Source organism: Eretmochelys imbricata, chromosome 10 (assembly GCF_965152235.1).
Source record: "Eretmochelys imbricata isolate rEreImb1 chromosome 10, rEreImb1.hap1, whole genome shotgun sequence".
NCBI classification, from domain to species: Eukaryota; Metazoa; Chordata; order Testudines; family Cheloniidae; genus Eretmochelys; species Eretmochelys imbricata.
Window position 1 is genome coordinate 57,100,002 of NC_135581.1, and position 16,741 is coordinate 57,116,742.

At 38.9% G+C, this 16,741-nt stretch overlaps 1 protein-coding gene across 2 annotated transcripts in view; it reads left to right on the forward strand.

Moving 5' to 3' along the window:
• THSD4 (thrombospondin type 1 domain containing 4) overlaps window positions 1–16,741 on the forward strand; it is a 589,516-nt gene that overhangs the window by 504,004 nt on the left and 68,771 nt on the right. For both annotated transcript variants that reach the window (XM_077828709.1, XM_077828710.1), the window contains one exon: window positions 14,371–14,546. In XM_077828709.1, the coding sequence (XP_077684835.1) occupies window positions 14,371–14,546 (176 nt within the window). The remainder of the gene's footprint in view (window positions 1–14,370; window positions 14,547–16,741) is intronic.

A 16,741-nucleotide genomic window follows, 5' to 3' on the forward strand; every position in this document is an offset into this window, starting at 1 on the left:
GCCCAGGGAGGTTGTGGAATCGCCATCATTGGAGATTTTTAAGAGCAGGTTAAACAAATACCTGTCAGGAATGGTTTACATAATACTTAGTCCTGCCATGAGTGCAGGGGACTCGACTAGATGACCTCTTGAGGTCCCTTCCAGTCCTATGATTCTCTGTACTCTATGTAGATGCCTGGTGCACCAGAACCAGAGAACTTTGCCTCAATTCACTGAAGGCTCAAGGCCTGTGGTTGGAACAGGAAACTTCTCTACATGTTCATGTCCTGGAGTTTTGTGTTATCTACAAGGCTTGTCACACCTTTTAAGATCACAGTGGTTCTCATACCCACCAGCAATACCCACCATGATGTATTATCTGTATAGGCAGGGGGAATCACACTCCAACATGCTTTGTCAGAAGGCAGTCAAATTCAGACAGTTTTGCATTAGGGAAAACATTTCCCCCAGGGCCATTCACTTGCCTGTGGTCCACAATCACTTGGTGGATCACCTCAGCAGGACTTTCTTTTTCAATTACGATTGGTCTCTGAAGCCAGCGTCCTGTGGTCCATCTTTGTAGTTTTGGGCATCCCAAAAATTGACTTGTTTGCCACGAGAGAAAGCCAGAAATGCTGTCTGTTCTGCTCTCGAGGGGATCTCAGTCCAGGCTCCTTGACCAACACTTTTCACCTCAGCTGGGAATCAGCACTCCTGTGTGCCTTTCCTCCAATTCTGATAATCCTGCAGTTCATTCTTAAACTGCAGTTGGACCATACCAAGCTCATTCTCATTGCTCCAGTGTGGTTGCGACAATGTTGATTTTCCAACCTCTTCAAAGTATCAGTCAGACCTCCCATATCCCTTCCTCTTCACCCCAGTCTCCTGACTCAGCATCAGGGTCACATTTAGACCCAGCACTCTGCTTCCTGCATATCACAGCATGGATGCTGCATGGTTAGATGAGGAAGAGAAATGGTTACTACCTATAACTTGCTCTTTGAGATGTGATGCAGATGTGTAGTCCATGACCTGCCCTCTGTCCCCACTGCATTGGAGTCTGCACCTCTGACAATGTGAAGGAACTGAGGGGGCCAGGATGGTGCTGCCCTTATACAGCATGGGGAGGGGCTACAGCCACTAGGCATGAGCACTGCCCTTATGGGTACTGCTAGATGAAGTTCTCCGGCTCTGGTGTGTGGAGAATGCACACCCATATAGAATACAAGTCTGCATCACATTTCAAAGAACAACATTTACAGGTAGGTAATTGTTTTTTCAAGTCTACAATACAAAGTATTGAACTAAAGACGTTGACTGAATAATACTGTATGAAAAATTATAATAAGTGATGGGAACAGTCTGTGTTAAGCAGTGGTCTTCTTTACCATTAATATCCTATAAGGAAAATCAGTAAAATTCATCATCCGTTTTTAACAGCAACAAAGTCATGAGTCTAACATTATCAAAAATGAATCTGTAAAAAGGTAGCCAACAAGTAGTACAAAATCCAGAACATAAACAAGACAGGATTTAAAGAAAAAAGAAGAAATGCCTTCATTTTAATTTGATAAAATGGAACATTTCATGTTGGATTATTCAAGACAGTAGAGGAGACATTTGTAAAATTAGCAGTCTATTGATTTAAACCATCAATTTTACTTGTAGAGAAGTCTGGCAAGTTCAGAATGATTCATAGAAATTGTTGCCTCTTACTTGACTACTCTATAATATGGATTCTGGATTTAAGATTAATTTTCTTTAGCATAATTGTCTAGCTACCAATGCAATTAATTTTTTGAGTAGTGGTGAAGTCCCATTCAAAGTGACTCTGAATATTAAAGTTTCTGTCTTTCAAATTGGTGCAAACATTGTTGGTCACATATTGTTAAAAAAACCCTGTACCTTATTCATTGGGAACTGTATCAGTCCATGATATATATGTGCCCTTGCTCTGAAACACCCGTAAAATATACCCCAAATGGAAGGACATAAATCCCATGTATAGTCCCTTCCGGATTGCTTTACCAGGGAAGGGTTGAACCTGCTAAAGCAGATTCTCTGGGCAAACTGGAGGGAAAGCATTTCATGCCACTCACTCTCTGTCTTATTCTTCCTAATGAGAAGCAGAGGTCTCTTTGATTTATCACTTTGCGATCCTATACTGACCTGGTGCCTACTTTCCTGCCTTTTTGGTGACAGCTTTATTGATGAACATTTTGAATAAAAACACGTACTTCAAAAAGGACACATGGTGTCCTGTAAAGATAGAGACAAAATGATATACTGTAGTGGGAAAAGACAGGCCTGATGATAACGAAAGAAAGAAGGAAATCGGCTTCTATAAACGTCTGTCACCATCAGTTAAGAACACAGCAATTTCCATTCACTTTTAACTTTTTGCAGAGTTTAGTAGATTCACTGCACAAGAAAATGCAAAATTATTGCTCTTGATCATCTAATTAGAAAACATTCCTGCTTGAAGAAGTGCCCAATAAATTGCCCATGTATTGCATTTTAATTCCTTATCTAATAAAAAGCTTAATTGAAATGAATTCAGAAGTTATTAGAACCCTGTAAGTTGAAGCATGCAATTTAAAAATGTACCAAATGTTTTACTTAGCTCTTCTTAATGGTTAAATAATATTGTATACAGCATAATGAGCAACTGTTAGGATATTTTTTTTCTAATTGCCTGCATCATTACTCATTGGCGAAAGAAGATAAAGCAATATCCTTTATGAGAAAGCGATTTCGTCAAAACATAGCCCCTTTCATTTAAGGGGGTGTCTAGCTTAGGAGTTTCATAGAGTCATCCTGGAATGTAGTGACTTTCAATTCTGTGTCACTGGTTCTAATATCCACCTCAAATTGGTCGTTACCCAAAATCAGTAGTAGAATCTGCTGCCGTAAAATTGCATAAATGAAATGAGGTGGTCATGCCAGTCCAGTTCTTAGTGAGTAGCTGTCCAGACATTATAAAGAGCATTTGAAATGACATTAACTGGCTTTTTAGTTATCACTCTCAGTGGAAAGGCTAAGGAAGAAACAAACATAGGGATCAAATTGTCCTCCCACCTTGAGAGGTAGTCCCTCTGCAGCAGGGGTGAGGCATGTTACTGGAGTAATGTATGAAGTGCTGGCTTCTGCTTTTGGTGCATTTGTTCTCTCGGAGAACAGAGGAATTCAGATTCCAGGGAAAGTTACCCTGGGCTTTACCAGTCTCTGTTCAAAGTAAGAATGATGGGGCACCATCCAGCTCCCCTGGACTGCTTTGTCTGACCAGCATTCCTATTAATTATACAGTAGTTGGTGGTGAGATGATTGTGTTTTCGTGACCCCATGCACTACATAGATCATATATGCTTTGCTGCTACTATCTCAACAACTGTTAATCCAGCATCTTTCATCAACACTAAATTCACTTACCAACAAAAGATGTATTCATTTTATTACTTTCTGACAAAGAGATAGCAGAACCATCAAGAGCTGACGTTCGGATAATGAAGGGAACCTGATTTAGCAATGCATTCATTTTATGTCCACATTTTGTTGTTTCACCTCTCCTGCATTTTTCACAAAATGAAAGAACCTACTGAATACTTGTCATGGTAGTTTTCTTGTGGTACATGTTGATGTCTTTCTTTTTTCTTTAATTTGTGTAAGAGATTAAAAAAAAAACCACTTTCAAACTATTAATCTCCTGTATACAATTAACTGAAGTACCTCACTGGTGAAAGTGAAATAAGGAACATTTGAAACTCTTTTTAATGAGATAACATAAGCCAGAGACAGGTGTTTGCAGGGCACCTTCAGGGGAAAATGCAGTTCTCCAGCGAGCCAGGAACACACAAATTTATTCTTTCCACTTGGGAAACCCCCAAACCCCCCACTCAGAATAGAGTGTTGATCAACTTGTTTCTTGAAATAGCAACATTTGAAAACAAACAAACATAAGGCCTGATCCAAAGCCCATTGAAGATAATGAAAAGACTCCCACTGACTTCTGGCCCAACTTGATTATCATACACATTGTAAGGAGAGTGATCCCTTTAGATAAGCTATTACCAGCAGGAGAGTGGGGTGGGAGGAGGTATTTTTTCATACTTTGTGTGTATATAAAAAGATCTTCTACATTTTCCACAGTATGCATCTGATGAAGTGAGCTGTAGCTCACAAAAGCTTATGCTCAAATAAACTGGTTAGTCTCTAAGGTGCCACAAGGACTCCTTAACATTTTTTGGTTAATTCTCACATTGCAATTTTATTGTTATGATTCAAGGTTCGTAGTTCACTTTCCACCATAGAATCACCAGTATACAGAATAGTAAACTAGAAATAATGTATTTTTCTGATACTTAATTATTTTATGGTTTACAAAATTATTCCCAATCTGCACATATCTGTGGTACTATGCTTCACTATGTAGTATTTTAATTAAAAAAGAAAAACAAATAAATGGTTAATCTTTCCATGAAAAGAAATAGTCCCACTGATGTTCATACGATTGTTGTTTTATAAACCATAAATATTTATTTCTATTTGTGCTATGTTTATAGAACCTTTATTGCCTACTGCATCTTTCAGAAATATTAATTTATGATCACCCGTGTTAATAATGAAACTGTAGACCTAGAAATGGAATTTACAAGTTAATGTCATGATTGTTATAAACAATCTTTTCCTGGAAAACAAGAAGCAATGTGGCTAGGAAACATGCAGGAGGCCAAGTCATGGGAGAATCTTGATGTCTAGGAGAGAGATTCTTTGTAAGATTTTTAAAGGGCATATTGTTAAGTTCTCAATAGACAGGAAGATCATGAAGATCTCTCAGGAGGTGAACTATAGGATGCTGTTTGGGGAAATATGTGGGAGGACTGAGCTGAAATTTGAGAAGGTTCAGTGATTCAAGTCTGAAAAGGTTTCTGAAGTTTTGGATGCATATAGAAGGGATCTGGTCTCTAGGCTTTGGAACATTGGCTGGAAATCTCACAAGATCAGGTTCACCCTCTGTTTTAGCCTACCTGTAAACACCACATTTAAAGGTGTTTGGGGTTTGTTTGGTGTGTCAGCTTCTGCTCCTGGCTGAAACCAGGAAGTGCAGAAGTGTACATGTGTTTTGTTTTGTTTTTTTTAAAGTTTATACATATATTAGAGGGCAAGTTCTTTGGGGCAGGAGGTTTGTAGTACCTAGCAAAACAGAGCTCTGATCCTAATCTGAGTGCTTTGGACCCTACTATAATATAAATAATAATAGCTTTGAAAATGCTAAAAAGTTTTGAAAATTCAGCAACAGGTTGTGTCAGGCTAGGATTTTCAAAGCCTAATAGTTGGGGACTTAATTCCCATTTTTGCCTTTGAAAATACACCCCCCTTTTTGTTCTTATTTTTTTTATTTATATTACCCTATGGTCTTTGTCTTTGGAAAACTGTGTTAAGGAGGCTCCGCCATCAAAGCCTGCAGACTAGGAGCCCTAGTCATGGACTGGGACCTCATAGTGCTAATGCACAGGAGGAGATGAAGCCTAGGACCTGAAGGGATGTTGTGTTCAAATTCAACATACGTAGCAGAATCCTGATTTAGGGCCCAATCCTGTGAGCGGCTAAACATCTCATGAGAGTTGCTAGCACTCCACTACCATTGGAACCAGTGCTGTATAGGATCAGGTTCTTAAGGATAAGTTGATCCTTACTGATTAGAAGACTCTCCATTTTTTGATTAACTCTTGTGTTAGTGTAGGAAGGTATTCCCATCTAATTCAGTGGGAGGTTTGCCATTGACCTCAATAGGAGCAGGTTTTATCCCTGAATATTTTATTTTCCAGGGCTAATAATAATGAATTCAAGTCATAAGAGGAATTGTGTATTTCATAAGAAATCACCCATTTCTCTAACTATACCATTGAACAATTGGTTCTAGTAACAACCACATTTCTAACACAAAAGAGTTATTTCATGACAATCCATTTGTGATACCTCCACTTATACACTCACTTTATTAAATTGAAAAGGCTTTTTAGATACTTGAGGCACTTAACATTTGGCTGCTTGCCACTTTATCCACCTGAAATGTTGGTTTTTCCCCCTCTCTTAGCTGCTAAGTACTGTGTCACATGTTGTTTTTAGACAGTACCCACCTTGCCATGTTATTTAATGTAGCAGTGGTGAATTTTTGTGATAGCACTAAATGAGCACACAGCACATTTTCAGAATATTTACCATTAATCACACAGACCTGATCCTGCAATTTGTTGCCGAATGATTCTGATTGTGTGTGTGTCAGCATAGAACAGTGTAGTACAATGTGAGTCTGTGTGCCAATGGCAGACCTAATAGGATCAGGTCTGTGTGATTAATGGTAAATATTCTGAAAATGTGCTGTGTGCTCATTTAGTGCTATCACAAAAATTCACCACTGCTATGTTCTATATTGATAACACATTTTTAATTTAATACATGGTGCTATATCAATCAGCAGCACTTGCTGCCCATTAAAAATACCCGCTCTTTTTTTTTAGTGATGTGGTAACTGACTGGGTCATGCCAAGTTTGCTTGCTGTCTGCCACCACGAAAGAGTGCTATGCAGCTCTTGGTTCTCCCTGGCAGACTTGACTTTAAATTTGCTTCCCTTCATCTTAATAAGCTCTGACACCAGCTCTAACTGTTCCCCAGATGGTCTTGCTCTAACTAGGTTCTCTTTTCTTGAAGCCATGACCTTTTCAGTCTAACAAGTCCCTTATGCATGCATGTCCTGGCTCCTCCTTTTGCTGTTGCACCATGTGCTATCCACCCATGAATTTAGCCTATGGTGCATCTTTCCTGTGATAAATGTTGCATTTCTTGAGTGAAATCATGACCACATTGAAGTCAGTGGGATGTTTGCCATTCACTTCAATGTGGCTGGGGTTTCACCCTGTATTTCCAACTCCTGTCAAATATAAGTCCCCCAGTCTACTCCCCAAAGAAAGGAAGTATTCCTTCATTTTATGATTTTATACGGTTAGTCAGCAAGCAACAGGGAGTCAGTGAAGGTCCTAGTCAAGCTGGAGTATCCCTCTTAAGAAATCACAGTGAAGATGGCACTGTTGTTTGTTTGTTTTCCTGTGTCGTCCTGTGTTCTTTCCCTACAAGCTCTCTCTTTGGGGCAGGACCAAACAAAATGTTTGAGTTATTCTCATACTTTATATCCATTTTAATATAAGGGTAATCAAATTGTGTCCATCTGGTGAAGATTTTTTGTGGTTTTGAAGCAATTAAGTAGGACTAAGGCCCTTATAATATGAAATTGATAAGCTACATTACTCTATCAATGTTACTGCCAGATTTTGAGAGGTTTATGAGAAGAATATTTTTGTATGACTCTTTTTAGTAATACAGAGCCTACATACTATAGGGATGGATGAATGGTTTATGGTAGATAACCAGCCAGTATACAATTTTTTTCACCTGTTAAGTTTTCGAATGTAAACTAGTTAGGAAAAAAAAGGTTTTATAAGGTCGTATCGGAAAAGAATCCCAAATCACTCTATGGATCTGGAAATCATCAGGGTTCTCTGAACTCCAAAGCACACTCTGGTTATGCTGTTCCCTTCCTCATAAGGTCAGAGGGGACCATCGTGATCTTCTAGACCGACCTCTGGCACATTGCAGGCCACAGATCCTCACCCAGTCCTCAAATAGACCGCTGACCTCTGGCTGAGTTACTGAAGTCATCAATTCAGGGTTTAAAGACTTCAAGATACAAAGAATTCACCATTTACACTAGTATAAACCTGCAAATGACCCATGACCCATGCTGCAGAGGAAGGCAAAAAAACCCTCAGGGTCTCAGCCAATCTGACCTGGGGGAGAAATTGTCCACAATTAAAGCTATAGCTGCTCAGCACTCTTGCAAATCAAACCCTTTAGATCAGTGGTTCTCAACCTATTTACCATTGTGAGTCGCAATACTACCATTATGGCCCTGAGGATGTGACATGGGCCGCAGTTGAATGCTGATTGGGCCGAGGGTTGAAAGCCACTGCTATAGATGTATTACATTTGTGCAACTATACAGGGATGCCCAGATGCCATGGCTGCATCATGAAGCCAAGAAGTGCAAGGTTATAACTGCATTTTTAAATTGCTTTTATTGTTTTGATTATCACAATTTTTTTGTAAGAGTTGGCAAATGAGTCCTACCTCCATGCTTACCCTGAGCACCTGCACAATCAAAACCTTTGCCATGCCAATCTGATACTGTTCCTCTTTACATAAATATATAGAGAGAGGTCTCAGTCAAAACTCCCAGTGATTTCAGTGGGAGTTAGAATTATATGAAGACTGCAGGAGCTAATGTGTGGATAGCTAATTTTTTTCATAGGTATGAATTTTAGAGCCCTTTCTGTCCTTAGATATGGCAAACTGCCCAGAACATCTGCCATGTCTTGCAGCACATGGATTTTTTTAACGTAATAAGTTAACAAGTAATTAACCTTACCTCTTTTTCCCTACAGAATAAAACATATCAAGAATTTTAATTAAAAAAAAGAAAGAATTAGCCAGAGTTACATTACCAGGCAGGATTTATAAGACTCACCATTTAATGACAGTAGATGGTGAGATTCAAAAAGTTAAAGCTTTATAACTGTTGACTGTTAACTTCATATGTCAAAATCAAACTCTTAAATTCTTAAGCAGCATTTTTCCTACTTTGCTATCTGTATGTTTTGATTACTATCAATGGAAATATTTTTTCATCAGGCTGTGTGTGTACAGTGGAATAGATTTTATTGACATTTACCAGTAAAAATCTAATCCTGCCAAGCCTACACATGCTATACGAGTCCTCTGCTATCCACCCACTCCATCTCCAAACTACACAAGTATGTTTTGTCCCTAAACTTCACAATAAGTGTCCCTCTGTGGATAATCCAATGCATGGAATTATGTCTCCCTTGAAAACCATTTGGCATCTTTACTATTGACATTTCAATAGGATTTACAAGATTTCATATGCTTATTCTAAAGATTTATTCCTCTTCAAAATGCACAGCAAAGCATTTTTTCTCTTCTGATTTGATGTGTGTCTGTCTGATAGCATGTGATGCTATCCCACGATATTGTTCTTGTGATCCATTGTTTAATATATTCCCTCTATACTGGCAAGTGCATTAATATCTTCTGTTTCAATGTGCTTTTCCTGTTCAATGATTGTTATACCATAATGTTTTGTATCACCTGTATGTTACACAGTTTGCTGACATTATGTAATAACTCGGCATGTGTATTCTTCATGATACTCTAGACATAGAGAACGTGGTGTTAGGGTTTAGTTTTGATTATTGATTAACATTAGATTACTCAGCTTAAACAGTTTAATAAACATAGGTAAACCAGCACAGAGAAGTTGATACTTCACCAGCTCTGGGGAACAGGCTTGCAGCAATTACAGCTTATATCTTTTGTCTGTGTCTGTTTCAAAGTATGTCATGTGACTGAGACCAGGGAAATAAAAGGGCATTCTCTTGCCAATACTCTTTTTATAGTTCTATTTTACTGTATTTTCAGTCTTGTCAACTTTTGCAATTTTTGTTTGTGAAGTTGGTGGTTTAAAGCACCAGCTCCTGGAGGCCATTGACTATTTGGGATTCTTAGCTGTGATTTTTTTTAAGTAAGTTTCTACCCCTTATGGTTGTGGAGAGAAGCCTGAAAATGTGAACTGGGTAAGCCCTAAAGGCACAGAAGCCAGAAGACAACCCGTGTCTTTAAAAAAAATCATGGAAATCAATGGGCATGAACATGTTGTTTACAGAACTTTACTCTTTAGTGCTACATTATTTATTTTAAATTGTTTCCTATTCTTCTCTGCATCAGAGGCAGGAGAAGCAGAATAGAATCTGCAAGCATCAGGACAAGAGCTCTGAAACATTGTCATTAAAAGAAGTTTTCAAAGCTGAACTTGGAAAAATGAATGTTTTTTAAGATACCTGAAGTTCAGTTTCTATTTTATATCACATTGAGCTTTTCCCCATTGATTCCTAGCCCAAACAAAAGTGTTGATGAGAATTTGAAGTCTGAGACGGTACAATCGATGGAAAGTGTTATTGAAGCGTATTATAAACTATGCAGTGGTATTTAAGAAGCTGACAAATAGGTCACATGAAATCATCAGTAGACTGTGCCTTACTGAGGAATCTGCTAATGCTCTTTATACTCTTTCATACTTTGGCTAAAAATATTAGCACCATAACATTTCTAGATGGAGGGCAGTAGAGGTGATAGATGCAAGGTGATCAAAACACAGTAGGAGGCACATTTGGTTGGTTTCCAGACAGCCATCTTTCTACAGCTTTATTATTAACAATAATTTAATCTTTGCCAGCACTTTTTTCATTTCCGAGCTCTTGATGCGCAGATTATTTTTTTTAAAGTAACTGTATAGGAAAAATATTCAGATCATAAAGTTAAACCTTTATTAGAAGTGTTGCATATTAAAAATGATGCAACCCCAGGATCAATACAGTTTGCAAAGCAGCCGTGTACTTCAGGTGTTTGAATTAAAATGTAACAGCTGTAAATAGCATGTTGCTTATAGTCATTTTCTTTTTGTCAGTATTTTGTAATAATCCATATTTAATAGTTTGTGAACCTGAACTTTGCCTCCCAGAAATATGTGAGGAAAGAGAATATACTTGTATGGCTAAACTAAAAAAAAAATTATGTGAAATATATTATTTGGTTCAGCCAACATCCGTAGGTACAGAAATTCTTTATTTAATAACAGGTGTGTCAGAAAATAAGAGATCCAGGAAACAAATGGACTTAAAATACTTCTCAAGAGGAAATATGTAGCTTACATTACAATAAAATGATAAAATTACAATAAAAAATAATATACTATTGTGGGGCCTGATCCTGCACCATCATTGTTACTAGTTGGGCTGAGGACCTCAATGTGAGTGGGATCTGGGCCATAAACAGTGAGGGATGTTTTTACTGGATAACACATATTCTAAGTTATTGCTTGTGCCCTTGAGCATAGTGCTGTGTTGGGAGCAGTAAAGAGCTACGCCACCCCAGGGGGAGAACCAGGAGAAAGAATGCCTCCAGGAGTTCTCAGATGCAGGGGGGAGCATGCCTAATACCACAACCTTTTCTGGGGTGCAGCTTATTAGTCTTTGTAAACTTAAAGTAAACATTGGGTTCTGTGCATGACAGCGGAGTACTTGCCAATCCCAGCCCCTTGTGGAGGATAAGTTGTCTAAAAGAATAGTAACAGAGCAGTCTTTATCTTCCGTTGAGAGCAGGGATTACAATGATGGTTGACCGTTACATGGCCTGCAAAAGTGGAGGTTTCTTTACGCCTTCTCTCGCATGTAGGTATAATCTGGCCTTAGCTAGACACTTCTATCAATGTTTTTATATTCGCTATATCACATTGTCATAAAGTTATATTTTATTAAACAAATATATAAAATTCACTGTTTACAGTGGAAGAAACCTAGTAGGCTGATATCTAACACCCACATTGCAGTTCATATAGTTTGAAACCTGTATTGTGTAGTGTGACGGGGCAAGGCCAGATGGATATAGAAAAGCAGTGGGAGATAGATATATTAGCTCCAGGCTAAACAAATCTCTGGTACCGGGATAAGTGAAATGGCAGCTGCTCCAGGTCAATTAAGACACCTGGGGCCAATTAAGAACTTTCCAGAAGGCAGGGAGAATGCTAGGTTGATTGGGACACCAGAAGCCAATCAGGGGCTGGCTGAAACTAGTTAAAAGCCTCCCAGTTAGTCAGGTGGGTGTGCATGTCAGGAGCTGTGGGAGGAAGTTGCGCTGTTGGAGAAACTGAGTAGTACACACCATATCAGGCACAAGGAAGGAGGCCCTGAGGTAAGGGTGAAGTGGAGCTTGAGGAAGTGAGGGCTGCTGTGGGGGGGAAATAGCCCAGAGAATTGTACATGTCATGTTTCTAAAAGGTCAGCTACAATAGCTGATACTATTAGGGTCCCTGGGCTGGAGCCCGGAGGCTTCCCTCCCCCCCCGCCCTTTTCCCCCTGATTAATCACTGAGACTGGGAGACAACAGAGACTGTGCAAGGAAGGATAACTTCTCCTCACCTCCCTCGCTGGCTTATGATGAAAATGGCTCAGTAGACGGTGACCCTTTTCTCCAGAGAGAGAAGGGTTACATGGAGGGTCACAGTGGGCCTCTGAGGCTAGCGAAATCCACCAGGAAACGCTGGACCCACAGAGGCAAGGACAGAGCTTTGTCACAGTAGCTATTAATTTCTTTTTAAAGGTAAACAGATTTGTTTCCATTAAAATGTTTTCTTACATGATCTTAAATAAAGCACAATGAATGGTGTGTACTCTGCTTGAAGAATATCCTTGTGCCGATCGCTCATGAATTCCTCACATATCAATTGTTTAAATGTATTTGGTGAATGTGTTTGCCAATTTCCTGAGCCAATAGCATCTCTGGTATGGGCACTGTGTCTGTTTGTTACTGAAAGGGTACTAAGTCCTGTCCAACTGGAATACCCACTTGTTTGTGGTGTTCAGAATACTTATACTCTCCCATTTGATAACACTGAATACTGAGAACCAACAATATGGATTTATTCATTTTATTCTGCCCATAATTCCAACCCCATCTAGGAAAGAGACCTCTTTTTGATATGAGAAGCAATACAGATAAAAGTTAGTTTTGCCTCTCATCTTCTGTATGTGTCAATGTATGATGCAGACCATGTGAAACTGACCTGATGTCACTAACATACCGCAACTTCCATTTGATTTAGATTTGAAAACTGGTAGGTCAAGGTTACCATTGTTTCTTAATAATAAATAAGTGACTATTATTATTAATTCACTATATATAACCATAGTACATGAGTACTCTTTACATAATTCAGTTAAAACAATAATTTCTTATATGTTCCCAGCATGGAGACTTCTCCTAGAAGTAGGTTTCACCAACAAGTTTATACTTGTTCTATTTCCCCAAAGCCAAACGAGTCAGCAACAATCACTGTCATGGGAAAAGAGAGAGATCCAGAATTTGGTCCTTGCTGTTTAACCTTGTGAGAACCAGCTGCGGAAAGTGCCCTACCCGCTCTGGCTCCTTGGTGTTCTGCTCAGGGCTTCCCTAGTCTGGGAGTAAATGTATTGCTCCAGTGTGGCCGTTGATCTAATGCTATACTAGATCAGACCAGGGTCCATCAAGTCCAGTACCCTGTCTGCAACAGTGGCCAAAACCAAATGCTTCAGAGGAAGGTCTATGAATTCTTGCAGCTTTGCATTGAGCAGAGGTTGTCATTGAGCTGTGTACTGTGATGCGCAGGTCCCTGTCTTGGGTTTATACAGTTACTTTAGAACCCAGTAAGGTATAAAGGTAGTTCAATTTTTTCACTCAAGGATGCAATAGGATCTTATTGTTCTATTTTATATATCTCCCTAAATGGTAGATAACCTCATTCTACACTTAAACTATAGTAGACTCAGGGTGGACTCTTTGGGGTAGAGATTGTCTCTTTTCTATGTATATGTACCATGCCTAGCACAATGAGACTCCAGTTTTGTTTGGGCCTTTAGGCACAAGTCATAGCAATCAAATGATTGTACTAGGTGTTGGGCATACATAAGAGGTAGGTCCTGCCCCAAAGAGCTTACAATCTAAATAGACTAGGCAGAAAAAATGAATTAGTAGTATTATCCTCTCTTATGGATAGGGAACAATGGTGTTTGCAGATACTTGTCACCCCAAGCACTTCTATAGAACAGAATTTTGCAGATGTTTGGCAAAATGTGTATTCTGTAAAGGAAAATTAAAGATTTGCCAAAGGCTGCATTAAGAATAATTGGAATATTTGGCGAACCAAGGTATTTTCTGGTTCATAAATTGTAGGGGTGGTGGTAGTTCTACATAGTGTAGTTGTTGTGATAATCTGTATCCACTTCAGTGCTTTACTGTGTCCAAACCACTAAATAAAGATTCACGTGGAAGTGGAGGAAGTTCAGGAAACCACTTCCCCGTTATCCATGTGTATTCAATGTACCCGTCTGGCTGGCTGAAACAAAATCACAACATGATATTCCATGAAAAATGAGTTTTCTATTGTAGCTTTGTATTTTTCTCTTCCTGCAGAATAAAATTCACATGTTCAAATACGAGTCAGGTTTTTTAGGCTGTTTTTTTTTTTTTGCACAAGTATTGATATTATCTGTAATATTTTTTGTTCCAGCAATATTGCCTGATTCCATGAAGTCAGGGAACATACAACAGCATAATCCAGTTACATGAATTTGTTTGTGTACACTTTTAACAGTCTGAGAGCTAGTATGTAAAGGTGATTTCTTGTGATCAGCATTTGTGTGTATGTGTTTTTTTCTCCTCCCTGACAGCATTGCGGAGTCGATCAGGACGGTCCATCATCAATGGAAACTGGGCAATTGATCGACCTGGGAGATATGAAGGAGGAGGCACTACATTCACATATAAACGCCCAAATGAAATCTCAAGCACTGCAGGGGAGTCCTTTTTAGCAGACGGTCCGACAGATGAGATCTTGGACGTCTATGTAAGTTTGTCAAATTCAGATTAACCTTCCGAGTGGAAAACAGGAGTTCTGGTTTTTGTTCACACACGGCACTAAAAACACAAGCAATAACAATAGATAAATGCCAGCATTCCATTTAATCCTTAACGGTAACAGTGTTTTAGATATTGCAATATCCTTTGCTGTTACTTCTGTATTGCCCCAGATCACAGGAAAACTAAACAGTAACAGATATCTGTTACCACCTCAGTTTACTGACCCAGTAAAACCAATTTTACTTGTTGAGTAAAATCGGAGGCAAAGCATACAGTATTCTTTATTTCATGAGAGCTGGATTTCCTCCAGACACTTTTCTACTGAAGTTAATTTGGCTTGGTTTAGTTTTATAGTTACCCGAATCAAATGTCTGAAGCAGGTCAAGACCTCTGATGGATTCAAGCCTTCTTGGATCTGTATTTTTTAAATAAATATAAATAAAAGCAACAGTATGTACAAAATGAAGCATTCCTGGGCAGTTTTAATGGCAAACTTCATTAGGAAATCCTGAACAGTAGACACTCCACAAAGCAATCGCAGAACCAAGTTGCAGTGAAATTCTGGCTCCATTGAAGTCAATGGCAAAAGTATTCAAAGATTCAGTGTATTTCTGGTATTGTTCAACACTGAAATAAAAATGCAATTGTGGATTATTATAGCGTACTATGAAATAAATTGTGCATATAGGCATGCTCATACACACACACACAAATATAAAATAAAATATATTGTCTGAAAGACCACATGTAGTGTAGGTACACAGTCTGATTTGATGATATTGGTTGTTTTAATTGGCCAGGGTTTGGTCGTCATTAAACTCAACGAGTGATGACCCATGATAGAAAAATTAGTGCAGTATATTTTTATAGAAAGTGCACTGGCTCCTACAAATGGAAAAGTTACAAATGGCAAAATGATTAAAAAGTAACAATAATTATTTATTGTATTGCTTTAACAGGGCACAGCATGGGAGATAGGGATGATTTTTCATTTGTTGTGATGTAAAATTTGGATGTAAAGATAAATGGATTCTGATTGCCCAGAATGCATATTACTAAAAAAAATATTATGAGCACTTATGTAAAGAATATTGGATGGTGTGAGCTGAGATGCTGTGATGTTTTTATTGCCAAGAAATTGATGCCTAATGTATGATGATTGCATTACCCAGAGAAAAGGCAAAGGAGCCATGCATGACTTATGCGGGTGTTCCCAAATAAGTATCATCAAAAACTTTAGTGCACCTTAAATTAATCATAATAAAATGTATTTTGATTTTTATAGCTCTTATATCTCACGGTTTGTTTGTGTCACTACTATGTATTGATTTAATCTTTGCCTGTTTATCTCCCTTCTTTTTTCCCTTCAAGACATCTTATTTGCCAGAAAGAAAACAGCAAGATTGCCGTGGGTTTGGGCACAGCTTAGTGACTTGAACTGTGGGTTATTGCTGTGGACTGGCCCCCTGGTTTGGCATTCTCTCTCCTTCATCATGCTCTCTGTAGGATGTCAGGACCACAGGAGGCTCATCTGGGCTGGCTGATAGATCAGCATTTTCCCTTTCACTGCACTGTGGGTTTGTTGAAAAGCCATCTGTGCTGGTTTGTCTTAAAATGGAGATTGGAGAGTTAGATAAAAGAAAATCATAGGAGCTTTGTTAATAGCATAATCACCCTGGCACAGGTCCTGACTTTCTAGTTACAGAGAGATAGCTAATATTAACATAAACTAGTTTCCAATTCCTCAACTCCTTGAAATGTACAGTCCTTGTCTTACCATTTCTGAATCTTCCACTTTTCCTTAGCGCTGAACCCTGGGAGCTTTAAGAATCAGGAACCATAGGAGAGCTTTCCTCGGAACTACCCAAACTGTAAGGTCCTGATCTGAAGAGCACCCTCAGCTCCCACTGAAGTCAATAGGACTTGAGAGTGCTCAGCACCTTGCAGGACTGGGCACTAAGAGAGTGCATTTTAAAATTGTAGCGAGAGGTCAGAAGGTCAGCCCTTGTAGAAATCATTACAGGCAGTGCATTTTCATATGATTCCAGAAAGTGGGTGCTCTCATTGGGGTGGAGCTCAGAGAAAAAGCTGTTGTTTGCCAGAGGAAACACTTTTCAAAGTCAAAGGGATGGACCCTAACTCGGAATAACTCTGTAGACTTCTGTGGATTCCAGAATGGCT